The 27617-nt window shown below is 46.9% G+C and overlaps 1 protein-coding gene across 1 annotated transcript in view; it reads left to right on the forward strand.

Annotated features, from left to right (window-relative positions):
- Window positions 1-25545, forward strand: part of LOC137564048 (zinc finger CCCH-type antiviral protein 1-like) — a 164545-nt gene extending 139000 nt beyond the window's left edge. The window contains exons 10-13 of the mRNA XM_068277348.1: window positions 7706-7817; window positions 19737-19867; window positions 23118-23269; window positions 23689-25545. Of these exons, the coding sequence (XP_068133449.1) occupies window positions 7706-7817; window positions 19737-19867; window positions 23118-23269; window positions 23689-23975 (682 nt within the window). The 3' untranslated portion in view covers window positions 23976-25545. The remainder of the gene's footprint in view (window positions 1-7705; window positions 7818-19736; window positions 19868-23117; window positions 23270-23688) is intronic.
- Window positions 25546-27617: the final 2072 nt, after the last annotated feature.

The following is a 27617-nucleotide window of genomic DNA, read 5'->3' on the forward strand; positions in this document are numbered from 1 at the left end:
ACCCCCAGGTTAGATAGTGAGTGACAGGGACCCCCAGGTTAGATAGTGAGTGACAGGGACCACCAGGTTTGATAGTGAGTGACAGGGACCCCCAGGTTAGGTAGTGAGTGACAGGGACCACCAGGTTAGTGAGTGACAGGGTCCCCCAGGTTAGATAGTGAGTGACAGGCGCCCCCTCGTTAGGTAGTGAGTGACAGGTGCCCCCCTCACCTCGCAGCCAGCAGCATCAGACCTCGATCAGTGGGTGACCCGACCAGGTAGAGCGGGCGCTGGGCGCACCACGCTGTATATGCGGAAGTGATGTCACTTCCACATATCAGCGGTGTCCACTAGGTCCTAGCGCCCGCTCTATCTGGTCGCCCGCTGATCGAGGTCTGACGCTCTGGCAGCGGGGGCAGCGGGGACATCGGGGGGGGGGGGGCAGCGGGCACCCCTGGGGAACAGATCGGTGGCACCCCAGGACAGATTGGGGGCACGGGCCCCCCCAAAAGTGGGTTAGCGACGCCCCTGCTGACTAAATCATTTATACATAATTATTGTAAAAATGAAGCACTTTTTTATTACAACATTTTTTTACTGGAGTTTCTCTTTAAAGGACCACTATCGCGAAAAAAATAGGCAGTTACAATCTAACAGAACCGACAGGTTTTGGGTCAGTCCATCTCCTAATGGGAGATTCTCAGGGTTTTATTTTCAACAGCATTTCCTGCAGTTGCAAAGTCTGACAAAATAGTGTGCAAGTGAGCAGGGAGGCTGGCTGCTATCTTACTATGTTGGCAGTCAAACTGCTGTTCAGGAAATGCTGTTGAAAACAAAGAAAACTCTGAGAATCCCCCATGAAGAGATGGATTGACCCAAAACCTGTCGGTACTGTCAGATTTTAACTGCCTACTTTTTTCACGATGGTGGCCCTTTAAAGTGTACCTTAAAGAGGATCTGTAACATGAAAAGATCCCCTGGGGGGTACTCACCTCGGGTGGGGGAAGCCTCCGGATCCTAATGAGGCTTCCCACGCCGTCCTCCATCCGTCAGGGGTCTCGCTGCAGCCCTCCATGGAGTCCGTGCAGCGGTGACGTCAATATTTACCTTCCTGGCTCATGCGCAGGCCCTCTGACGGCTGTCGGCTCCGAACTACACGGAAATACCCGATCGCCGTCGGATCTGTTCTACTGCGCAGGCGCAAGTTTCCTGCGCCTGCGCAGTAGAGCGGACCCGACTGAGATCGGGTATTTCCGTGTAGTTCGGAACGGAAAGCCGCCACAGCGGGGCCCCGCTGGAGCCAGCAAAGGTAAATATTGAACTGACAGTCAGCACAGTCGCCGGTTGTTCGGAGGGCTGCGGCGAGACCCCCGTGGGACAGAGGACGGCGTGGGAAGCCTCATTAGGATCCGGAGGCTTCCCCCACCCGAGGTGAGTACCCCCAGGGGATCTTTTTAATGTTACAGAGTCTCTTTAAGTCTACCAAAAAAAATTAGTTTTACTCACCTGGGGCTTCCCTCAGCCCCCTGCAGCTGATCGTGCCTTCGCCGTGTCCCTCCGATCCTCCTGTCCCCGCCGGCGGCTACTTCCGATTTCGCCATCACCGGCCGTCAGGCTGGGAACGCGAGTGATTCTAAGCGTTCCCAGCCACAATATCTCCCCCTATGCTGCTATTGCGGCCTTCCTTGCCGCAATAGCAGTATAGGGAGCGATATTGTGGCTGGGAACGCGAAGAATCACTCGCGTTCCCAGCCTGACGGCCGGTGACGGTGAAACCGGAAGTAGCCGCCGACAGGGACAGGAGGATTGGAGGGACACGGCGAGGGCACCGATCAGGTGCATTGGGCTGAGGGAAGCCCCAGGTGAGTAAAACTCATTTTTTGGGTAGGCTTAAGTGTCACTTTAAGGTCTTATATTCTGAAAAATGCGGTACTTTTTAAATTGCAGAGTGCTGAAAGGTTATTTTAACGCACAAGATGAAAATCCTCTTCCAGCATAAAAAGTGAAATGGATTGGGCCCTCAGTCTGGCTTCTATTATATGGTGGATGAAAGCTACAGTCAAGAAATTTAGAAAGTGCCACGTCACTCTAGACCTTTAAAGTGCTTGAACCTCCTGCATAGTAAATATTCCTTTCTGTCCAAGACAATGTACTATACTAATCAGTTTCAGCAAAGACTATTAGAGATATGCATACCTCCCAACTTTTTGAGATAAGAAAGAGGGACACTGAAGCCACGCCCCGGTCACACACCAGATCACGTCCCCAGCACACCCCTAGTCCCGCATACCATAAAGACTTCATAAGAAAAATATGTTGTTTTATAATTCAAACCACACTGGTCCTTTCTATCCTGGTTAATTTTCTTTCATAGTAACATTTTAAAATTAGTAATATATCAATTGAAATGGTGGGAATAAAGTTTAGAGTCTATCAAACATTTTTTTAGTAGAGAAATACATATAGTTACATAGAAAGAGGGACAAAGTCCTGAAAGTGGGACAAATGAGGAAAGAGGGACAGGGCTCCCAAAGAGGGACTGTTGGGAGCTATGGATATGTATTTACAACATACCACCTCCTCCTCAGCCAAAAGTACACAATAGAGTCCTAATTTCAGAGATTTCTGAACTCAGCAGTTAGGACAGGTTCTCAGTCTTCAGACGTGGACAGTGTGGGAAGAATATTATGGGCGTTGCTAGCCCTATTTTGGGGGGGGGGGGGCAGTGCCCCTTTGTCCTTTGGTGCCCCCAATCTATTTCTAGGGGTGCCTCGGCATCCCCGCTGTCCCCCCTGGCGGCCCGCTGCCAGACAGCCACCAGCGCCAGACCTCGATCAGCGTGCGACCACTAGTGCGGGCGCTAGGACCTAGCGGACACCGCACTGATATGCGGAAGTGACATCACCTCCGTATATACAGCGTGGTGCGCCCGCTCTAACTGGTCGGGTCGCCCACTGATCGAGGTCTGATGCTGCTGCTGGCTGTCAGGTGAGGGGGGCTCCTGTCACTCACTACCTAACTGGGAGTCCCTGTAACTACCTAACCTGGGGGCCGCCTGTCACTCACTACCTAACTGGGGGCGCCTGTCACTCACTACCTGACCTGGGGGTCCCTGTCACTCACTACCTAACCTGGGGGGCACCTGCCACTCACTACCTAACCTGGGGGTCCCTGTCACACACTACCTAACCTGGGGGTCCCTGTCACTCACTACCTAACCTGGGGGTGCCTGTCACTCACTACCTAACCTGGGGGGCGCCTGTCACTCACTACCTAACCTGGGGGTCCGTCACACTACCTAACCTGGGGGGCGCCTGTCACTCACTACCTAACCTGGGGGTCCCTGTCACTCACTACCTAAACTGGGGGTCCCTGTCACGCACTACCTAACCTGGGGGGCGCCTGTCACTCACTACCTAACCTGGGGGGGTGCCTGTCACTCACTACCTAACCTGGGGGGCACCTGTCACTCACTACCTAACCTGGGGTCCCTGTCACTCACTATTTAACCTGGGGGTCCCTGTCACTCACTACCTAACCTGGGGTCCCTGTCACTCACTACCTAACCTGGGGGGCGCCTGTCACTCACTACCTAACCTGAGGGTCCCTGTCACTCACTACCTAACCTGGGGGTCCCTGTCACTCACTACCTAACATGGGGGGCGCCTGTCACTCACTACCTAACTTGAGGGTTTCTGTCACTCACTATCTAACCTTTGGGGCACCTGTCACTCACTACCTAACCTGGGGGTCCTGTTCACTCACTACCTAACCTGGGGGTCCCTGTCACTCACTACCTAAACTGGGGGGCGCCTGTCACTACCTAAACTGGGGGGCTCCTGTCTCTACCTAAACTGGGGGGTTCCTGTCTCTACCTAAACTGGGGGCTCCTGTCACTACATACACTGGGGGGTCCCTGTCACTACCTGAACTGGGGGGGGGGGGCTGTAACTACCTGAACTGGGGGGCTCCTGTCACTACCTAAACTGGGGGACTCCTGTCACTACCTAAACTATCCAGGCCAGCCAGCCCAGCATCACCACCAGCCAACCAGCCAGAATCACTGTCAAAAAGGCCACAGCATCACCACCAGTCAGGCCAGCATTTACTTCAACCAGCCAAGCCCAGCATTACCGCCAGCCAGGTCACAGCATCACTGCCAGCCAACCCAGCCACAGCATCGGCCACAGCATCACCGCCAGCCAACCCGGCCACAGCATCACTGCCAGGCCTTTCAGCCCACACATCATCCCCAATCCAGCCAAAAACAGTATTGCCAGGCACAGCAGCCAGTAGAGGAGAATTCAGAAGCCAGGTGAGAGGTGTCTACCATATTAAGGGGGCATTCTGCCTATTTATGTGAAATGCTGTCTATTTATGTGCCTCATGACTGCTGAATTTGTCATGTTGGGGGCCTCATGATTGCTGAATTTGTCTTGTTGGGGGTCACATGATTGCTAACTGCAAGATTATGGGAAAAGCTGAATCATCATCATATGAGACAATAGCATTAAACCTACTTTTTTAGCGTTTTAAAACAGAAAATAAAACTGGGAGGTTCAAAAAAAAATGAATACATTTTTTCAGGAGTAGGATGGATGAAATTGTTTTTTCATAATGTTCATGTATGAGTTAAAAAGTTTGTACAGTATTTAGTTTAAATTGCTGTTGCCACTTTGCGATAGATACCGTAAGTGACTTTTGGGTTGCAGTTTGGGCACTCGGCCTTTAAAAGGTTCGCCACCACTGTCCTAATCTAATGTACCACCATTGCTAAGTTCATGTAAATTTGTCTCCACCCGTGACCACACCCACATTCTGGTCCATGGCCACACCCATTTTTCGGTGCACAACATAACCCTCATTTCGGTGCGCTAGCTGCAGTGTGCTGATTTCTGCTGCCTACAGTATGTACTAGTTCTCTAGTGCCTGCAGTGTGTGTTGATCTACCTCCAGTGTGTATTGTGCCTTTACTGATTGTAAACCAGTTGGATTGTATGCTGATCCCTGCTACTTTCATTATGTACAGTATTCGCTGTAAAGCCTGGTACACACACACAATTTTGATTAGCCAATTTTAGCTCTGTTCATCAAATTCATTGTGGTAAAATTGGTCAGTGATTGACCAATCAAAATTGTATGTGCGTATACATCTTTGATCTATGCCTATACTGATTGTAAATTATCTAAATAAAGGACAGGGGGCTCCATCCAATATTTCGATGGGCAGGCCCGTTATCTGTAGCTTACACCGCTGCTAAGTTCATGTACATTTGGCTCCACCCATGGCCATGCCCACTCACTGCATGACTATGCCCATTTTTGCCGCGCTGAGCACGCCTCATATTCCCCCCACCTAGTTCCCACAGGTGCCCCCGATCTCCAAGGACCCTAGGAACGCCTCTGGTTACAGGCATCCCATCCAGTGAGCAGGTGAAATCAGGCCAGGTCAGAGCTGGGTAATCAGAACAAGCTGCTGCTTTGTGCAGGAATCTGATGGACACAGATCCTCTGGCAAAGTCTTAAGGTAGCCATACACTGGTCGATTTGCAATCAGATTTGACCAACAGATAGATCCCTCTCTGATCGAATCTGATCAGAGAGGGATCATATGGCTACCTTTACAGCAAACAGATTGTGAACCGATTTCAGCCTGAAACCGTTCACTATCTGTGGTGGTGGTGCTGCCGCCGCTCCCCCCCCCCCCCCCGCATACATTACCTGCTCGGACTGCCCCCGGTCACCGCTGCTCTGTCTGCGCTCTGGTCTCCGGCCCCGGCATGCTTCACTTCTTCCTGCCCGGCAGGAAGTTTAAACAGTAGAGCGCCCTCTACTGTTTAAACTTCCTGCCGGGCAGGAAGAAGTGAAGACCCGGAGACCAGCGCGGAGACGGAGCAGCGGTGACCGGGGTGAGTCGCGCCGGCGGAGCAGGTAATGTATTGCCTCTCTATTGCGTCAGTCGTCGGCAGGGCCGGATTTACCATAAGGCACTATAGGCACGTGCCTACAGGCGCCTGATGATGGAAAGGCAGCTCACTCCCCTCCCTGAGTGCCTCCCTTCCTTCTTCCCTATGCAGAGTCCAGATGAGAGTGTAAAGGAGAGGTTACTCACCCTGCCCTCAGGGGCACCTCTAGCTACTTAATACTGAGGTTCTTCTAGTTACCTAATACTTGTGGACACCTCTAGCTACTTAATATTGAGGTTACTTCTGGCTACCTTAATACTAAGGGGCATCTGTAGCTACCTATGACGGGCAAGTAAAGTAAGGGAGTAGTGACAGCTGGGCCAGCCAGTACACTTGCGGTGCGGTTTTGTGGAGGTTTGTAGGATCATCGAGGGCAAAATCTAAGGTGCCAGGACATCGTGCCTATAGGCTCCTGTGAGGTAAATCCGGGTCTGGTCGTCGGGCACTCGAACGCTGCTAGCGACGCGCTCCCTACCCGCGGGCGATCGACGGTAATTTTCCGCACGGAGCAATCGACGGGATCGGAGGAAATAGATCGAAATTCGGCGTGTAGTGGGAACGATGTGACAGCAGATTCGATCCCAGTGATCGAATCTGCTGTCGATCTGGCGGGAATCGGCCTAGTGTATGGCCAGCTTTAAGGTGGCAATACACTGGTCAATGTCGCCATCAGATAGATCCCTCTCAGATCATTATCTGATCAGAGAGGGAGCCTTCTAGAATCGCTCCAGGCCCTAGGCAGCTGCCTAGAGTTTCCTTGTTGATGATCCGATTCTGCTTCTACTATATAGACTTGGTTAGATTGTACAACTAACATTGTATCATTAGTGAGCACCTTTAGGGGAGGAGTTGTCCTTATATAGGAAGCCCACAAGTGTACTGCATTTTGAATACCACAGGCTAATGAGGAACGTTTGCTGCTGGAGGGGTGTGAGTCCAAAGTAATCTAATCTACAGATACCACTGGCAGTTGAATCTGGGAGTTATAGGTTTGTTCACCATGATACAGACCACTAAAACCAGCTTTCCAAGGACAGCCACCATGTGAGAGAGGTGTTAGCAGATGAAGAGGTAAGGTTCATTAATGATTAACACAATTCAAAGCATATACTGTATGTATATGTGTATATATATATATATATATATATATATATATATATATATATATATATATACACAACAACTACAGCACTAATAAAGGCCTACTGGTGCAGCTGGAGGTGGGCCCCTCAGATTCCGGAGCCGTGGTGCTTTTTACACAGCTGCAATAGGAAAGTTTTTACAACTAAGCCAAATAATGTAAATAAAGTGAAAGTAGTTCTGTTTTGTTGGACCTTGGTCCTGGGTGCGCTTTCTGTATGCACTGAGTTACAGGGCCACCAGCAGGGCTGCACACACATCAGCATAGCATAAGATATGCAGACACTCAGTTAGCCTCCAATGTTTCCACAATAATAATAATAATGTAAAAGGTACACAAAAACATGCTATGCTAGTATGTGCGTATTAATCAGCTGCCAGCTCATCAGTAGCTAGTGGCTTTGATTTGTTATCTTGACTTTACTTCTCATGTAAGGCAATTTGCATGTCAGAAGAATTTTATACTCAGGCATACAGTACTAATAATAACAACCTCTCACTGCTAGCATGTTGTTCATGTTGCGGAACCAAGTGCTGACTGATGGCTTGCTGTTGTTACTGTAATTACCAGTAGGTGGTGTGTGTGACTCACCCAACTTGTATTCCTGCTTATTCTCCAGCACCAAATCTACTGCAACCACTGCTAGGCAGGCACCATCAGTGTCCCCCCTCAAGACAGAAAACTATCCGCAGGAATGGGATCCAAGCGCCATTCCAGAGATTGGCTACAAGGTAAGACCAGGAGGAATCTTTTATTTCTAGTTTAATGGACAACCCCAGCCAAAAATATAGACAATATATAATTGTGTAACTGAAATGCTGATATTCATGACTGTCAAGAGAACTGTGGAGTGACTGTACAAAGAATAGGAGCGCTACGAAATTAGTAACTATTCTTCTGTAATGAACTCTTGCACAGGACAGAAGGAAAACCTATAGAAATGCACGCTCTAGTCTATATACATACAGGGTGCAATTCTATATATTTCTACTTATAGCAATGCACCTCCTTTCTGCATTTATATATATATATATATATATATATATATATATATATATATATATATATATATATATACATACATACAGAGAGAGAGAGAGAGAGTTTAGCCTGTCTACCATAAATCCCCTTCATTTGTGACTAAGCACAAGTTGTAATTTGATGCTTCAAATGTGTCAGCTGCCTGCCATGGCAGAGAGTTAATTGGTAACAATATGTCTGCTTCCATGAAAGCAGGAAGTAGAAACACTGCAGACTTATTGCAGGGTTTGTATCAGCTGTAACAATGAAATGTTTCTCTTTAAAGGTTATTATGCTGTTGCCTATCTTATAGCGCAGAGGAAGTTCTGAAGTTTAGACCCGCCTTAAAGCCGGCCACTAATTATACAATATTGATTGTATTACTATTAATATTATTTAGTATTTATATAGTGCCGACATCTTCCACAGTGCTTTACAGAGGATATAGTCTTGCCACTAACTGTCCCTAAGAGGAGCTCACAACTGAAACACTACCATAGTCTAGTCATATATCCATCGTAGTCTAGGGCCTATTTAGAGGGATGCCAATTGACTTATCTGTGTTTTTGTATGTACAATCTGCTCCAATCTTACCACATCTATGTAGAATATGGGACTATCTAAAGTAGCCTGGTTAATGCAGAGAAACAAAGAGGAAAACACAGGGAGAATGGGAGCCCAATCTAGAGTATTATTTGGTGTAAATTGTATCTGTGTCAGTAAGCAAAGAAATGGGTCCTCACACTTTCTGGTTGCCCATCCTGCAACCAGTATAATCGCATGTGGGGAAGTTCTGTCCTCACTCAGCTTTTAGGGGGGTAGTGTGGTTGCTTCTCCAAAAAAAAGACATTTTCTAATTTAAAAATAATAAAACTTCAAATTTCAAACCCCCCAACCGGTGTGGAAACACAAGTGACTGGTAACTGGAGTCACCCCAAAAATATAAAAGTAATTAAAAATATTTAATTCATTACATTTAAGCAGTTTTTAATTATTTTTATATTTTTAACGGGGTCTCTAGCTACTAGTCACTTAACTAAATTAGCTGTTTAAACTACAGGGAGTGCAGAATTATTAGGCAAATGAGTATTTTGACCACATCATCCTCTTTATGCATGTTGTCTTACTCCAAGCTGTATAGGCTCGAAAGCCTACTACCAATTAAGCATATTAGGTGATGTGCATCTCTGTAATGAGAAGGGGGTGTGGTCTAATGACATCAACACCCTATATCAGGTGTGCATAATTATTAGGCAACTTCCTTTCCTTTGGCAAAATGGGTCAAAAGAAGGACTTGACAGGCTCAGAAAAGTCAAAAATAGTGAGATATCTTGCAGAGGGATGCAGCACTCTTAAATTGCAAAGCTTCTGAAGCATGATCAACGAACAATCAAGCGTTTCATTCAAAATAGTCAACAGGGTCGCAAGAAGCGTGTGGAAAAACCAAGGCGCAAAATAATTGCCCATGAACGGAGAAAAGTCAAGCGTGCAGCTGCCAAGATGCCACTTGCCACCAGTTTGGCCATATTTCAGAGCTGCAACATCACTGGAGTGCCCAAAAGCACAAGGTGTGCAATACTCAGAGACATGGCCAAGGTAAGAAAGGCTGAAAGACGACCACTAGTGTTGGGCGAACATCTAGATGTTCGGGTTAGGGCCGAACAGGCCGAACATGGCCGCGATGTTCGGGTGTTCGACCCGAACTCCGAACATAATGGAAGTCAATGGGGACCCGAACTTTTGTGGTTTGTAAAGCCTCCTTACATGCTACATACCCCAAATTTACAGGGTATGTGCACCTTGGGAGTGGGTACAAGAGGAAAAAAAATTTAGCAAAAAGAGCTTATAGTTTTTGAGAAAATAGATTTTAAAGTTTCAAAGGGAAAACTGTCTTTTAAATGCGGGAAATGTCTGTTTTCTTTGCACAGGTAACATGCTTTTTGTCGGCATACAGTCATAAATGTAATACATATAAGAGGTTCCAGGAAAAGGGACCGGTAATGCTAACCCAGCAGCAGCACACGTGATGGAACAGGAGGAGGGTGGCGCAGGAGGAGAAGGCCACGCTTTGAGACACAACAACCCAGGCCTTGCATGAGGACAAGAAGCGTGCGGATAGCATGCTTTGTACCACCATGCAGTCATAAATGTAATAAAGATAAGTGGTTCAATAAACAGGGACCACGCGGCAACGCTAACCCAGCAGCAGCACACGTGATGGAACAGGAGGAGGCGCAGGAGGAGAAGGCCACGCTTTGTGAGACACAACAACCCAGGCCTTGCATGAGGACAAAAAGCGTGCGGATAGCATGCTTTGTACCGCCATGTAGTCATAAATGTAATAAAGATAAGAGGTTCAATAAACAGGGACCACGCGGCAACGCTAACCCAGCAGCAGCAGCAGCAGCACACGTGATGGAACAGGAGGAGGCGCAGGAGGAGAAGGCCACGCTTTGTGAGACACAACAACCCAGGCCTTGCATGAGGACAAAAAGCGTGCGGATAGCATGCTTTGTACCGCCATGTAGTCATAAATGTAATAAAGATAAGAGGTTCCATAAACAGGGACCGGCAACGGTAACCCAGCAGCAGCAGCAGCAGCAGCAGCACACGTGATGGAACAGGAGGAGGCGCAGGAGGAGAAGGCCACGCTTTGTGAGACACAACAACCCAGGCCTTGCATGAGGACAAAAAGCGTGCGGATATAGCAGCAATGCTTTTTGCCGCCATGCAGTCATAAATGTAATACAGATGAGAGGTTCAATAAACAGGGACCGGAAACGCTAAACCATCCCAGATGTTCATCGGTCATGTTACTTGGTTGGGGTCCAGGAGTGTTGCGTAGTCGTTTCCAATCCAGGATTGATTCATTTTAATTTGAGTCAGACGGTCTGCATTTTCTGTGGAGAGGCGGATACGCCGATCTGTGATGATGCCTCCGGCAGCACTGAAACAGCGTTCCGACATAACGCTGGCTGCCGGGCAAGCCAGCACCTCTATTGCGTACATTGCCAGTTCGTGCCAGGTGTCTAGCTTCATGCCCGGTTTCAGGTCCAGCGGTGCCAGCCACAAATCCGTCTGTTCCTTTATTCCCCTCCAAATTTCCTCCCCTGTGTGCTGCTTATCCCCAAGGCAGATCAGCTTCAGCAACGCTTGCTGACGCATGCCAACAGCTGTGCTGCACTGCTTCCACGATCCTACTGCTGCTGGTGCTGGGTTAGCATTTCCGGATGAGGTACAGCTTTGAGATGCGTTGGAGGAGAAGGAGTCAGAGAGGTAGGTGCTGCTGTTGTTATCCAGCTGTTTGCGGCGTGGGCAACACCCGCGCCGTAGCAGGTGAGGAATCGCTGCCAGGCTCCACAAGGTTCACCCAGTGCGCGGTAAGGGAGATGTATCGACCCTGGCCGAACGCACTCGTCCAGGTGTCAGTGGTGAGGTGAACCTTGCAGGCAACGGCATTCTTCAAGCTTCGGGTTATTTAGCTGACCACGTGCTCATGCAACTCAGGCACTGCAGAGCGCGCAAAGTGGTAGCGGCTGGGAACCACGTAACGTGGGATGGCCACTGACATCATGCCCTTGAAGCTGTTTGTCTCCACCACTCGATATGGCAGCATTTCGCAGGCCAGAAGCTTGGCTATGCTGGCTGGCTGTTACTGCCACGGCCCGGGGGTCATTTGCTGGCAATTTCCTCTTGTGCTCAAACATCTCAGAGACAGACAACTCAACCGTAGCGCTGCACACCGAAGGGCTGTTGGTTGTTGTGTTTGATGAACACTGGGAGACCTCAAGAGCACTAGTCCGGAAAGTGACAGTGTCAGCATCGTCTGATGTTTGTGAATGTTGTGAACCACGCAATGGCTGGGCTACTGCTGCTGCTGAGGCGGGTCTGGTGGTGAGTCTGGTGAACCCAAGGGAGGCAGTGTTGCTGGTGGTACCCTGTCCTGCCGCGTTTGCCCACAGAGTGGGATGTTTGGATAGAATGTGGCGGCTCATGCTGGTGGTGGAGAGGTTGTTAATACTTTTCCCCCTGCTCAGGCGGGTCTTGCACACCTTGCAAATCGCCATGGTAACATCCTCAGTGCAGTCTTCAAAGAAAGCCCAGACTTTAACTGGCTGAGGACTCGGACCTCGTGCGTGATGTGCTGGTGCTGCTTAACCCACTGCTGGACGCTTGAGAGGTCATCCAAGTAATTATCTGGTCCTGTTCTTTTGGATCTGTGAGGGTTGTTGTCCTGGACAACATGGGCAGTATTGAGTGGGTTTTCTTGGGTGCTCCCCTGTGGCCTGTACGTGAACCGTCAGGGGAAACACCTCTTCCCTTGCCCCTCCCTCTTTCACCGGATTTCTTCCTCATTTCACTTATCCTTAAAGTACACGCTGACTGGCAGCAGTACAGTGGCAGTACAGAAATGCTATACAGTGGTGGGTGAGCGGTGTACCACTATTGTCAGCAGTGACACAGAGCACAATGCTATACAGTGGCGGGTGAGCGGTGTACTACTGTTCCCAGCAGACACAGAGTGGAAGTAAACACAATGCTATATAGTGTGGCTGAGCCGTGTACACAGAGTGGCATTAAACACAATGCTATATAGTCTGCTATATAGTCACCCCGAACAGGGTGATGTTCTGCAGAACCCGAACAGTGGCAAACACTGTTCGCCCAACACTACTGGGAGGGAACGCAGATTTTAGTACCTAAACACACGATACAACATGTTTTCCGGGGTCGGACTCTGAGGCACATACAGATGGTCCCGATCATCATCCTCATCATACAACTCTTCTCCTGAGTCTGACCCACCCACCACCTCTGCCACCCCAACATCCCCAGACACAGACCCCTCATCGTCCTCAACATTAACTTGGGATGCTGGCCTGAGCCAGACCTCCTCCTCCACATCAGGCCCCATCATCTCCTCAATGGCAGCCCTCATTAATCGCTCTGGCGACGGACTGATGGACACAACGTTCTCCTCCGGGGAGGGCTGCTGCTGACCACTGGCTGCTGGGGTGGATGTTATAGCTTGCGTGGGGCGTTGGCTGTTGCTGTTGTTGGGAGTGCTGCTCACAGCGGAGGTCTCTGGGGAACTCATGTTGAGCTCATATAGTGGTTGACGGTGAGTGGAGTATTACTGATCCCAGCAATATACACACTGACTGGCAGAGTACGCAATGCTATATAGTGTGGCTGAGCGGTGTACACAGAGTGGCAGTAAACACAATGCTATATAGTCTGGCTGAGCGAGCGGTGTACTACTGTTCCCAGCAGAATCAGAGTGGCAGTAAACAATGGTATATAGTCTGGCTGAGCGGTGTACACAGAGTGTCAGTAAACAATGGTATATAGTCTGGCTGAGCGAGTGGTGTACTACTGTTCCCAGCAGAATCAGAGTGGCAGTAAACAATGGTATATAGTCTGGCTGAGCGGTGTACACAGAGTGTCAGTAAACAATGGTATATAGTCTGGCTGAGCGGTGTACACACAATGCTATATAGTCTGCTATATAGTGTCAGTAAACAATGGTATATAGTCTGGCTGAGCGAGCGGTGTACTACTGTTCCCAGCAGAATCAGAGTGGCAGTAAACAATGGTATATAGTCTGGCTGAGCGGTGTACACAGAGTTTCAGTAAACAATGGTATATAGTCTGGCTGAGCGGTGTACACAGAGTGTCAGTAAACAATGGTATATAGTCTGGCTGAGCGGTGTACACAGAGTGGCAGTAAACACAATGCTATATAGTCTGGCTGAGCGAGCGGTGTACTACTGTTCCCAGCAGAATCAGAGTGGCAGTAAACAATGGTATATAGTCTGGCTGAGCGGTGTACACAGAGTGTCAGTAAACAATGGTATATAGTCTGGCTGAGCGGTGTACACAGAGTGTCAGTAAACAATGGTATATAGTCTGGCTGAGCGGTGTACACAGAGTGGCAGTAAACACAATGCTATATACTCTGGCTGAGCGAGCGGTGTACTACTGTTCCCAGCAGACACAGAACAGTAAACAGAATGCTATATAGTGTGGCTGAGCGAGCGGTGTACCACTATTCCCAGCAGACACAGAACAGTAAACAGAATGCTATATAGTGTGGCTGAGCGAGCGGTGTACCACTATTCCCAGCAGACACAGAACAGTAAACAGAATGCTATATAGTGTGGCTGAGCGAGCGGTGTACCACTATTCCCAGCAGACACAGAACAGTGAACAGAATGCTATATAGTGTGGCTGAGCGAGCGGTGTACCACTATTCCCAGCAGACACAGAACAGTGAACAGAATGCTATATAGTGTGGCTGAGCGAGCGGTGTACCACTATTCCCAGCAGACACAGAACAGTGAACAGAATGCTATATAGTGTGGATGAGCGAGCGGTGTACCACTATTCCCAGCAGACACAGAACAGTAAACAGAATGCTATATAGTGTGGCTGAGCGAGCGGTGTACCACTATTCCCAGCAGACACAGAACAGTGAACAGAATGCTATATAGTGTGGCTGAGCGAGCGGTGTACCACTATTCCCAGCAGACACAGAACAGTGAACAGAATGCTATATAGTGTGGCTGAGCGAGCGGTGTACCACTATTCCCAGCAGACACAGAACAGTAAACAGAATGCTATATAGTGTGGCTGAGCGAGCGGTGTACCACTATTCCCAGCAGACACAGAACAGTAAACAGAATGCTATATAGTGTGGCTGAGCGAGCGGTGTACCACTATTCCAAGCAGACACAGAACAGTGAACAGAATGCTATATAGTGTGGCTGAGCGAGCGGTGTACCACTATTCCCAGCAGACACAGAGTGGCAGTAAACAGAATGCTATATAGTGTGGCTGAGCGAGGTACACAGAGTGGCAGTAAACAGAATGCTATATAGTGTGGCTGAGCAAGCGGTGTACTACTATTCCCAGCAGACACAGAGTGGCAGTAAACAGAATGCTATATAGTGTGGCTGAGCGAGGTACACAGAGTGGCAGTAAACAGAATGCTATATAGTGTGGCTGAGCAAGCGGTGTACTACTGTTCCCAGCAGTGACACAATGACAGGGGGGACCCTGGCTAGCGTGGCTGGAGCGCGAACTACCCTGCCTGCCTACCCAAAGCTAAACCCACAGACAAATGGCGGAGATATGACGTGGTTCGGGTATTTATTTACCCGAACCACGTGACCGTTCGGCCAATCAGAGCGCGTTCGGGTCCGAACCACGTGACCCGTTCGGCCAATCACAGCGCTAGCCGAACGTTCGGGGAACGTTCGGCCATGCGCTCTTAGTTCGGCCATATGGCCGAACGGTTTGGCCGAGCACCGTCAGGTGTTCGGCCGAACTCGAACATCACCCGAACAGGGTGATGTTCTGCAGAACCCGAACAGTGGCGAACACTGTTCGCCCAACACTAACGACCACCACTGAACAAGACACACAAGCTGAAACGTCAAGACTGGGCCAAGAAATATCTCAAGACTGATTTTTCTAAGGTTTTATGGACTGATGAAATGAGAGTGAGTCTTGATGTGCCAGATGGATGGGCCCGTGGCTGGATTGGTGAAGGGCAGAGAGCTCCAGTCCGACTCAGATGCCAGCAAGGTGGAGGTTGAGTACTGGTTTGGGCTGGTATCATCAAAGATGAGCTTGTGGGGCCTTTTCGGGTTGAGGATGGAGTCAAGCTCAACTCCCAGTCCTACTGCCAGTTTCTGGAAGACACCTTCTTCAAGCAGTGGTACAGGAAGAAGTCTGCATCCTTCAAGAAAAACATGATTTTCATACAGGACAATGCTCCATCACACGCGTCCAAGTACTCCACAGCGTGGCTGGCAAGAAAGGGTATAAAAGAAGAAAAACTAATGACATGGCCTCCTTGTTTACCTGTTCTGAACCCCATTGAGAACCTGTGGTCCATCATAAAATGTGAGATTTACAAGGAGGGAAAACAGTACACCTCTCTGAACAGTGTCTGGGAGGCTGTGGTTGCTGCTGCACGCAATGTTGATGATAAACAGATCAAAACACTGACAGAATTCATGGATGGCAGGCTTTTGAGTGTCCTTGCAAAGAAAGGTGGCTATATTGGTCACTGATTTGTTTTTGTTTTGTTTTTGAATGTCAGAAATGTATATTTGTGAATGTTGAGATGTTATATTGGTTTCACTGGTAAAAATAAATAATTGAAATGGGTATATATTTGTTTTTTGTTAAGTTGCCTAATAATTATTCACAGTAATAGTCACCTGCACACACAGATATCCCCCTAAAATAGCTAAAACTAAAAACAAACTAAAAACTACTTGCAAATATTCAGCTTTGATATTATTGAGTTTTTTGGGTTCATTGAGAACATGGTTGTTGTTCAATAATAAAATTAGTCCTCAAAAATACAACTTGCCTAATAATTCTGCACTCCCTGTATATTCAGTCACTTTACTTCTCTGCTGCATAGATAACAGTATCCGAGGCCGTTGTTCTGCACCTCGTCTTCCTTGAATGCCAGGAAAGCATCTGGCCCTGATGGCCTATTACCTGCATGTCTGAAGTCCTGCGCACGTCAGCTGGCCTCTGTCCTGACCTCTATCTTCGCCAGGTCCCTCACCGAAGGGAAAGTCCCTACTTGCTTCAAGAAATCCACCATCATCCCCATCCCGAAAAAGCAAGGGGTTTCTGACCTAAACAACTTCAGGCCCATTGCCCTAACATCTGTGGTCATGAAGACTTTTGAAAGAGCGGTACTGTTGCTGCTCAAGAATGTTACTCTGGACCGACTGGACCCTCTCCAGTTCACGTACAGAGCAAACAGGTCCACTGACGACGCTATCAACATCTGCCTGGAGTTTATCACTAACCACCTTGACAGGCCAAACTTATATGCTAGAGTTCTTCTCCTGGACTTCAGCTCGGCCTTTAATACTATCTGCCCCTGCATTCTGCACGACAACCTCACGGAGCTCAAAGTCCATCCAACCCTCTGTCTTTGGATCACAGACTTTCTCTCGAACAGGTCCCAGGTTGTGAAGCTGGGCGACATATCCTCCAGACCCAGAGTGACCAACACTGGAGCCCCTCAGGGCTGCGTCCTGTCACCATTTCTGTTTTCTCTATACACGAATAACTGCATATCCACAGAGGACTCTGTCAAAATCATCAAATTTGCGGACGATACCACAATCATCGGCCTTATTAGTGAGAACGATGAGCAGGCTTACCGCAAGGAGGTGGACAGAATCTGCAATTGGTGCAATGAGAATGGGCTGGTTCTTAACACAGCCAAAACAGTGGAGATGGTCATTGATTTCAGGAAGCATGCCAGCAACCCCCCTCCAATATATATCGAGGGCATCGAGGTCGCTAGGGTTCCCTGTGTCCGCCTCCTGGGTACAATCATCTCTGATGACCTGACCTGGAGGGCAAACACTACTGCAACTCAGAGGAAGGCACAGCAAAGACTCTAGTTCCTTCGCCAACTAAAGAAGTTTGGTATGGCCCATGAACTTCTGAGGTCCTTCTACTCTGCTACAATCGAGTCGGTCCTCTGCTCATCCATCCTGGTCTGGTTCGCTAGCTGCACCGCCAGCGACAGATATAAACTCCAGAGGGTCATCAGCTCAGCGGAGAGGATTATTGGAAAACCCCTTCCCCCTCTAGATCTCATCTACAATACTAGACTGCGAAATAGAGCAATGAAAATTGTGGGCGACCCCTCTCACCCTGGCCACAGTTTTTTCACTCGACTCAAACTGGGCCGGAGGTTTCGGTCCATCCCTGCTAAGACTACTAGGCGCATGAACACTTTTTTTCCCACGGCCGTCAGAGCCTTGAACTCTGCCCATTCCACCGACCGCCCCTGCAGCCATCTACCGGACTAATATCTGACTTCGGCTGCGGCCGCTCTGTTTACTGCCTGCCTAGGTCGTACTAGAATTATCTTCTGCTACACGCTGCTGTCCCCGCTAGACCCGCAACTGACCTACCGTATCTGTTGTATTGTTCTGCTCTACTTCTCTTGTTATGTTGTAGTATTCTTGTCTGTTGTACAACTCTTTCTTTGCCAATCAACGTGCCAAACCTAATTCCGGGCACGGTGCAACCGTGCTTGACGAAATAAACAAATTCTGATTCTGATAAGGTAAAATTGGACAGGATTGACCAATCATCACTGTATAGTTAATGGGCACCTTTAAAGTAAACCTGAGCTGAAGCTCAGGTTCAAAACAAGCTCTTACCCAGCAGAGAAGGAAGCCTCAGGATCCTATTGATGCTTCCCTCTTTAGTCGGCAGCCACCCGTTGCAGAGCATAGCCCCCCTCTGAATCAGAGTTGCGTAGCTTCCCTTTCGTATTAATGGCCATGCTGTAGCCTCGCAAGCCCACCCGCTCATGTACAGTAGCACGGAGCCCGCGGTTACGGCTTACTGCGAGAATGGGCTCAGTTGGCTATTGCGCGTTCATGTACGAGGGAGAGGAGCTGCGTGGCCCAGATCTGATTAGCGACAATGCATTGTCGCTAATCTTCCAGGGGGCTGTGCTCAGCGACGGGGAACATTAGAAGGGAGAGGGAAGCCTCAATAGGATCACGATAAGTCTTTCGATAAGTATTTGGTTTTGCGTACCCAAGCTTCGGCTCGGGTACACTTTAAACTGTTAAGCTATGTACCTACGTTGCGATTTTACCAATGATTTTCCAGACGACTGGCAGTCATTTCCGTTATATCACGGCGTCGGTACAGGTGCGCGATCACATGACCATCGCATAGTGTTGCGCGGCGATAAAAAAACATCATGGCGGATCAGATCTTTAAGACCCCCGATGACTCCGGCGCAAAGTACTGTGATCGCTTGAAGTCTTGTTTGCAACCAACTTGTAACATCGTGTGACATCGCGCATACCCACCCTCAGGAAGAGGCGTCGCTGAATGACCGTCGTCAAGGGGACGCCACTGGACCCGTCGGGTGGGGAGTACGTAGCTTTAGTGTGTGTTATGCTGGATACACACGGTGCGTTCCCGCACTCGATGCACCCGTCGACTCGATTATTTCCTACATGTCCGATTCGCGTTTCAATGGATCGTTAGGTCGATTTGGCATACTTTACATGTAAATCGGCCTAACAATCATCGAAATGTGCTCGGAAATAATCGAGTCGACGCGAATCGAGTGGCGCATCAAGTGCGGGAACGCACCATGTGTATCCAGCAATATACTAGGTGTCGTTATCAGAGCAGGATCATCCACAAGGAAACCTAGGCAAGTGCTGTGTTTGCTGATCACTACAGCAAGCACTCAGTTCAGCTGTCCATGTTAAAGAGGTTAACAGTTTCATGAACTGATGTCAGTATGTACCTAGTACATTTTTCTGCCATTAAAATGCATATACTGTTCAATCACTGGTGAGAATGGTTCCATCCAACCAATAGCATCATGGTGCAGCCAGTAATAGGAGTAACATGAGGCATTGAGTACCCTCTACTACAGTGCTGTAATTATTTGCCAGGAGCAGATTGGCCAAACATTGTTTATGCTAGTATGAACTTTAGTGGCAACCACAATCTAAAATGACAAATACTTTTTTGCAAAGTTTGTAAACTCCATGAAGTTAGGTTACGTTCAGTGAAGAATTTGCTTATTTTTCTTTCTGCAGAAAGTATTGGTAGCACAGAATTCCAGAGAGTTCATCAATATTGTGACAATCTTCAAGAAGACTGTCTCAGGCCACGAAGTGAAGAAGCTGTGGCGTGTTCAGAACTCGTCTCTGTGGCAGATCTATCAGTGGTATGTGAGACGTTATTCCAGCCTGAAGAAAAAAAATTAAATTTCTTACATTTTATATTCAGATTCTATCCCTGGTCACCAAAAAACAGCAACGTATTGTCTCTAAGTGACCAGCCCAAACTTTAAAAGCCTATTATTAGACACTATTTTCATTATATTCTGGAATTTTGAGCCTTAGATAACTGTATGTGTCCTCTCACCAGCAGTCTTACACCATTTGCTGCCTTTTTTTTCCTTTAGAAAATATATGAGAAAGGCACTACCAGCTTCATCTCTGAGTGTTGTCTAAACATTATTCTCTCCCTATTTTTTTGCTGAAATGGCATACTGCTAGGAACATTAGACTTGAAGGAATACTGGTTGATAACAAGAACTAAGGCTGAACATTTTGTTATAGATACAATGCCAAGCAGCAGCAGCTATAGCAATAAAGCTATGTTTACATTGAATCATTGTCGATTTTCATGATCGAGCTTAATTCACCACATGACAACTTCATACAGATGCGTCCCAAGGCTGCAGCTGAAGGATCTGCTTCTTTGGAGAAGTTAGGAAGGACAACGGTATGCCAGATGATTGGGCTGGATGAGTAGGAGAACAATGGGGTCATTCATATGTAGGGATATGATATAACATCCAAAAATTGTTTAAAACAAAGGGTGGCGTACTTCAAAGAAGTAACCAACAGCAAAATGGATGATGTAAACAGTGTTTATTGAGAAGACTATAGACAATGCATTTAGTGGGCTAGATCCACCTTCCTCAGTTCAAAACGAGTGTCCTTATGGGGCAATACAAAAAGTGTATATGTACATACCAGTTCCGGGTTCGCCAAGCGGTGCGGTGGGTGCAGGGCACTGAGTAGCCTTACGGCTGTTTTGCACAATTGGAGCTTCTACGGAGACCTCCATAGAAGCGCCAATTGCACAAAACGGCCGTCAGGCTACTCGGTGCCTTGCACCCACCGCACCGCTTGCTGCACCCAGAACTGGTATGTGCATATCCACTTTTGTATTGCTGCATTTTCACATGAAGTGTGCCACATGGAATTACAAGCATTTTTGCATTAAACTCTAAGAAACAGTGCCGACTTTCTTGTTTTTTCACTCTTTAGTCTACATTGCCTGAACAGTCAGAGCATGCTGTATTTTGGCCTCATATGCTGACCAACCCAAGTGTAGTGGCAGCCAAGCAGACTGCTACCCTTTCTTCAGACACTGCAGTGTCAATGCTGTTTTTTCTATTTATCCTTATGTGGCAAGCAGATAATTTGGAGCGCCTAAATAGTCACATATTACAATAGAATCTCAACCACATGTCCATATGGGCAGGCATATGGCAGATTAAATGTAATGTTGATAAATGTAAAGTAATGCACCTTGGTCCTGACAATGGTAGAGTGACATATAAAGTAAATGGCATACAGCTGCGAACATCAGACTTGAAGGAATACTGGTTGATAACAAGAACTAAGGCTGAAAATGTTGTTACAGATACAATGCCAAGCAGCAGCAGCTATAGCAAATACAGTTCTGGGATGCATAAAACAGGAAATAAAATCATTAGATGGTTGTATACTACTACCTTTGTATAAATTACTTGTGAAGCTACATCCGGATTATGGGATACACCTTTGTGCACCACACTATAGGAAAGACTGGCCTCTCAATTCACGGAGCTTTATCAAACGTTTGATAAATTTACCTCATGGGTAAAATCTAATTTTGAATTCACTAAGGTGTTATAGATTTATTGATCATTTCATTGATAAAACATTCGATAAATCTATAACACCTTAGTGAATTCAAAATTAGATTTTACCCATGTGGAAAATTATCAAACGTTTGATAAAGTGTTTGATAAAGCTCTGTGAATTGAGGCCATTGATGTTCTACAACATGTACAAAAAACGGGCAACTAAATTAATCAGTGGGAAGGAAGGTCTTGTTTACCAGAAAAGGTTGGGCTCATTTAGCTTGGAAAAAAAACAACTGAAGAGACAAAGAGGCCAAGTGCCCCAGAGCCTGTAGGGCTCCCCAAGGTGTCTCCCCACTCTTAACTTATTCCCCTCTATTGCCTGAAAAACAAACCCTGAGTACATGTAGGATTTAAAGCAGGGGTCTCAAACTCGCGGCCCGCGGGCCATTTGCGGCCCTCGATACAATATTTTGTGGCCCTCGCCGGCAAAAGCTTCCTTATAGTTCGCTTCAGTGCTCCCAAGTAATCCGCTGCATCCCGCCGCTAAACGAGGGCTGCAGAGCCCCCAAATCGCCCGGGGGGCAATCCGCCGGCATTTCCTGGAAGGGGCAGAGATTTCAGCTTCAGCTCTGCCCCTCCTGACGTCAATCGCCGCACGGATCGCCGCATCTCATGCCCCTCTCTGTGAAGTAAGAGTGAGAGGGGCGGGCAGAGGCGGCGATGCGCCGCGATTGTGAAATTCCTTATGCGGCCCAGCCTCATCCTGACTTTGCCTCCTGCGGCCCCCAGGTAAATTGAGTTTGAGACCCCTGATTTAAAGTAAAGTTTTGCCCTTACTGCACAAAAATGTCTTTAAAGAGAATCTGTACTGTCCGATTTGTACAATATTAAACATACCAATCGAGTCACTGTTATCTCTCTTTGCCGTTTCTGCCACTCCCCGACGCGATCCTGGCTTGTAATCGCCAGTTTTAGGCAGCGTTTACAAACAAAAAACATGGCTGCTAACCAGGAAGTGAGAATATATATATATATATATATATATATATATATATATATATATATATATATATATATATATCTCATGTTACAGTATACTACAAGTTTTTATTACATAGTGAATTATCTGCACTCCAGTCATGGATTCTCACAGTTTCTCAGCGTGGGCAGCTCTCTCCCCCTCAGACAAGCTGAAAATGAGTCAGAGGCCTGTCTGTGAGATAAACAAAGCACACACACAAAGCCTGCAGGGGGCATGGAGGGGGCGTGCATAACTTCTCCCTATCACAGCAGAGCCTTGACAAAGAAAAGAAGACTAGATATATTACAGAGACAGTGCAACTAGAAAAGGCTGCAGTAATCCAGACCACATTAGAACAGGTATAGGTTAGAAGAAATAAGACTGAAAATTTTGTTACAGAGTCTCTTTAAAAAAAAAAAAAGTTCTATTCTTGTACAGCTTATTTGAACATTGACAACAAAATGAAGTTAATTTACTGTTAGATCTGCTAATTTGATGCTCTCATACATTGTCTGTTGTGTTGTGTCTCAGGCACAAGGATCAGATGAAGAAAAAGAATCCGGGCCAGAATGTGGTGGAGCGTCAGCTATTCCATGGAACTATCTTTGCCAACACCGATGGCATCTGTAAAGACAATTTTGATTGGCGTATCTGTGGCACTAATGGCACTGTATATGGACAAGGTCAGCCTAAAACAAAAACAACATTTAACTCCACATGTATAGTAGCTGAGGAAATAATAGAGAAGACTGATGCCAATCATATTATGAAAGTTTGTCTTTTGGGTACAGAGTAATGGAGAGACCATTGATTGAGCATGGATGGATGGGTGGGTGGATGGATGGACGGATGGATTAACAGATTGGGTTTGCGGGTACACCTGAATTTCTTTGCTCACAAATTGTGATGTACAACAAATTCTCTTAACATGCAAATCTCCATTGTCTCAGGGAGGACATTGATTTACTCAGTGTTCTTGTCTTCCTGAGTTCTGGAAATTTACACTTCAGGATAACTGTTTTCTCATCACTAATCATTAACTTACTGCATGTCTGTTTATATTAGAAGGACTGGTATATGTTACTGTTCTGTCTCCCAACAGGAAGTTACTTTGCCAGGGATGCTTCCTACTCTCACAACTACTCCCAGCCCACCTCCACCGGTGTACGGAGCATGTTTTTAGCCCGTGTTTTGGTGGGCGACTTTGTGAAAGGGGACTCGACCATGAGACGCCCACCTCAGAAAACAAACAGCACTCAGAGTTATGATTCCTGCGTGGACAACATCAGCAACCCCTCCATATTTGTGGTGTTTGAGAGATTCCAGGCTTATCCAGAGTACCTCCTGGAGTATGCGGAAGAAAAATCATCCTCCTGCGTGATCAGCTGAAAGTCAAACTTTTCCCTTGATTTTTGCCATCATTTTTGCTGAAGGCATTGGTCTTCCTGCTTAGTAGGAAAACAGAAAGCAATAACATCCTAAATTCTAAAGCTCTTCTGCACTACAAGTGATTACATTGCTGTCTGCATCTCACTTGCAGACAGACTGTCATTTCCTATCCAGTGACATAACCGGAAGTGAAGCTTAACATCTCAAAGGTAGAAACTGTTAACAATACAAACAATTCCTGGGTATCCACTATCTGGCACAGGCGGGTATTACCTGATGCTGGATATGTGTAGTTTGTAGTTGAATTCTCAAGTGATCGGGGCTAAATGGAACACTAACATACCCCAACAGAGCAAACGCAGAGAAGCGCACAGCAGAAACCACTTACAAAAGCTCCAGTCCCTGAGCCTCTTCTTCACTTCCTGCAGCTCCCAGCTGCTCTGCTACATCTGCTCAGTATGGCTCCCGACGCGTGCATGTGACCTGATGCGGGTCAGGTGACACATTGAAAGCTGTACGAGGATGCAGCAGAGCAGCTGTAGAAGTGAAAAAGACCAGCGCCCAGAGCTTTTTTGTGCAAGCGATTTCCGCTGGCTCTACAATATGATAGAGTTTTGGATAACTGGAATTTTACTACTGATGGATAGATAGAGTAGCAATCAAAAGTATGAGAACCATTTGGAATTATATGGATTTCTGCACAAATTGGTCATAAAATGTGATCTGATCTTCATCTAAGTCACAACAATAGACAATCAGTCTGCTTAAACCAATACCACACAAATAATTACATGTTTCCATGTTTTTATTGAACACACCATGATCCTCTGGATCAACAGGGATATATGAAGGAGCAGGCTGGTGTAGTACTTTGTTCTCTGGTTGAACTTGATGGACGTATGTCTTTTTTCAACCCAAATAACTATGTATGTAACTATGTAAGTGGAAAAAGGATGTGAACCCTTATTATGCAGCTGTATTATCAATTATTCACAAATATCCAACAGTTTACATCAAAACAGGAGCTGGTGACTTTTATAAATGAATTACATTTCTGACTTGAAGCTGCTTTTCAAGGGGGAGTTCACAATGTCACGTTGGCATGCCATGTGCGATCAATCCACTGTTGCCTCTTCTACATTTTGCTATCCATTGGTGTCCATTATGCTATTTCACAGTGGAAAACAATGGAGACCTCATATGGTGAGAGCAGTCTGGTGCTGGATTTTTTCTCTTTTTGACACATCTGTTTTCATATGCCAAGATGGTCCCTGGTTCAATTCCCAGCCTGGTCAACATCTTCAAGGAGTTTGTATGTTCTCCCTGTGTCTATGCAGGTTTCCTCCGGAAGCTGTTAATTAGCTTCCCCCTAAAACCCGGCCCTAGACTACAATGGACATATAACTCTGGTAGGCATTAGATTGTAAGCTCCTCTAAGGGGCAGTTAGTGACAAGACTATCTCTACTCTGTGGCCCATATGCAATTCAATTTTTCTCCTGAGTGATACTTTCACACATTGTTAATAAAATGCTTTTAAACCACCAGCAAGCAAGAAAATGCTAAAAATAATTGTGGTAGAAGTTTTCATCTACTTTTTGGTATTTTGTCAATTCCAAAGTGCTGAAAAGTTATATTACCCGTATCTTTCGGACCATAAGATGCACTTTTTCTCCCCCAAACATGGGGGTAAAATGTGCCTGCGTCTTATGGTCCAAATGCTACCCAGCACCAGGTGTCCTTCCACTGGAAATTCCAGCGGTAATGTGCCCCCCCGCCTCCCTTGTCCTCCTCTATTCTGTCCCTGTGATTGTCCCATCCCTCTGTCCTCATCTATTTTGTCCCTGCTGCTGTCCCGATCCCCTATGACTCTATGCCCAGTGTGGAGTGTGCAAGTGGCTTACCGCTGCAGCCTAGTGATGGTGAGCGGTGAGCCTCCAGGGAAAAGCGTGGTTGTCCGTGCACGCCGAGGACATATCCATCCCTTCACTTCTGCTGACGTAAAAGATCCGGGCTTACCGCTGCAGGCTAGAGATGATCAGCGGTAAGCCTATGGGGAAAAGCCGCATGGGTGTCCGGGCACGCTGAAGACATACCCATCCCTTCTGCTGACGTAAAAGATCCGGGCTTACCGCTGCAGGCTAAGGATGATCAGCGGTAAGCCTATGGGGAAAAGCCGCTTACATCATCAAGGCGGAAGTGATGGAAGAAAAACATTAGGCAGAGTGCACGGACACCCACGCGGCTTTTCCCCATAGGCTTACCGCTGATCATTCTTAACCTGCAGCGGTAAGCCCAGATCTTTTACGTCAGCAGAAGGGATGGATATGTCCTCAGCATGCACGGACAACCACGCGGCTTTGCCCTGGAGGCTCACCGCTGACCATCACTAGGCTGCAGCGGTAAGCCACTTGCACACTTCACACAGGACATAGAGTCAGAGGGGGTCGGGACAGCCGCAGGGACAAAGTAGATGAGGATAGAGGGATGGGACACAAGGGACAATATAGATGAGGACAGGGGGAAATGGGCACAGAATAGAGGAGGTCAGGACAGCAGCAGGATACATGGGGTCAAGATAGAAGAGGACAGGGGGGCAGGACAAGGGGACAAGATAGAGGGGGACAGGACAGCTGCAGAACACAGGGGACATGATAGAGGAGGACAGGATGGGGCAGCAGCGGGGACACAGGGGGATAAACAAGAACATAACCCCCTTATGTCCCCCACAGAGGATGACACAAGGAAGACACTAAAGGTACAAATGGGGCACAGGAACACAAAAGGTATATTGGGGAACATAATAATTGGGGAGGGGAGACGATCCACAAGATGCCCCTGTACCATGGATGCATCATGTTTAGTATTTTTTTTCCCCTGGTTTTTGTTGTCTAAACCTAAGTGCCTCTTATGGTCCGGAGCGTCTTATGGTCCGAAAAATACGGTAAACAGAGGATAAAAAAATTATCTCCTTTGAGAAAACTCAGGAGAAAAAGTAAATTGAATCTAGGCCTGTATGTGCTGCGGAAAAGGTCGGCACTATATGAATACTAAATAATAATAAATTGCATACATTGAAAACAGACATGTTAGAATGGATCTTATAGCTAACATAGTCTTTCAATATGGCCATTTATCTGCATGTCTCAGTTGGGGAAAAGGGTCTGATTATATGTGATTTTATAAACCTAATTTTATGCAATTCACTTATAACCTCATTTTTTCTTGTCTTGGAATACACCAGAAAAAGATCAGTAAAAACAGCCAGTTCCTTCTATTCTAACAAAGGACCAAAAAAAAAATTACAATTTCAAATACATACGTATGCATACATACATACAATAGGTACATTTGTCCCATAGTAAAATGCACTATACATTTTTCTTCGTATGTAGCTGTCACTTACAGCAGATATTAATAGTGTTGGTGTTCAGGTTCCGAACCAAGTGGTGTCGAATTTGAACACACTCATTGAGCACCATTTCAGCACCGGACAGCAGGATGTGCTGCATTTCATTTAACCACTATACTTCCTCCTTCCAAGTTAAAATAAAGTTGATGGTTTACGATTATCAAATTATTAAATATTTATTAGAACCCAATAAAGAAGCCAACAGCCTTCTAACTCCAATTTGTGATGTGGT

Source organism: Hyperolius riggenbachi, chromosome 3, assembly GCF_040937935.1.
Source record: "Hyperolius riggenbachi isolate aHypRig1 chromosome 3, aHypRig1.pri, whole genome shotgun sequence".
NCBI classification, from domain to species: domain Eukaryota; kingdom Metazoa; phylum Chordata; class Amphibia; order Anura; family Hyperoliidae; genus Hyperolius; species Hyperolius riggenbachi.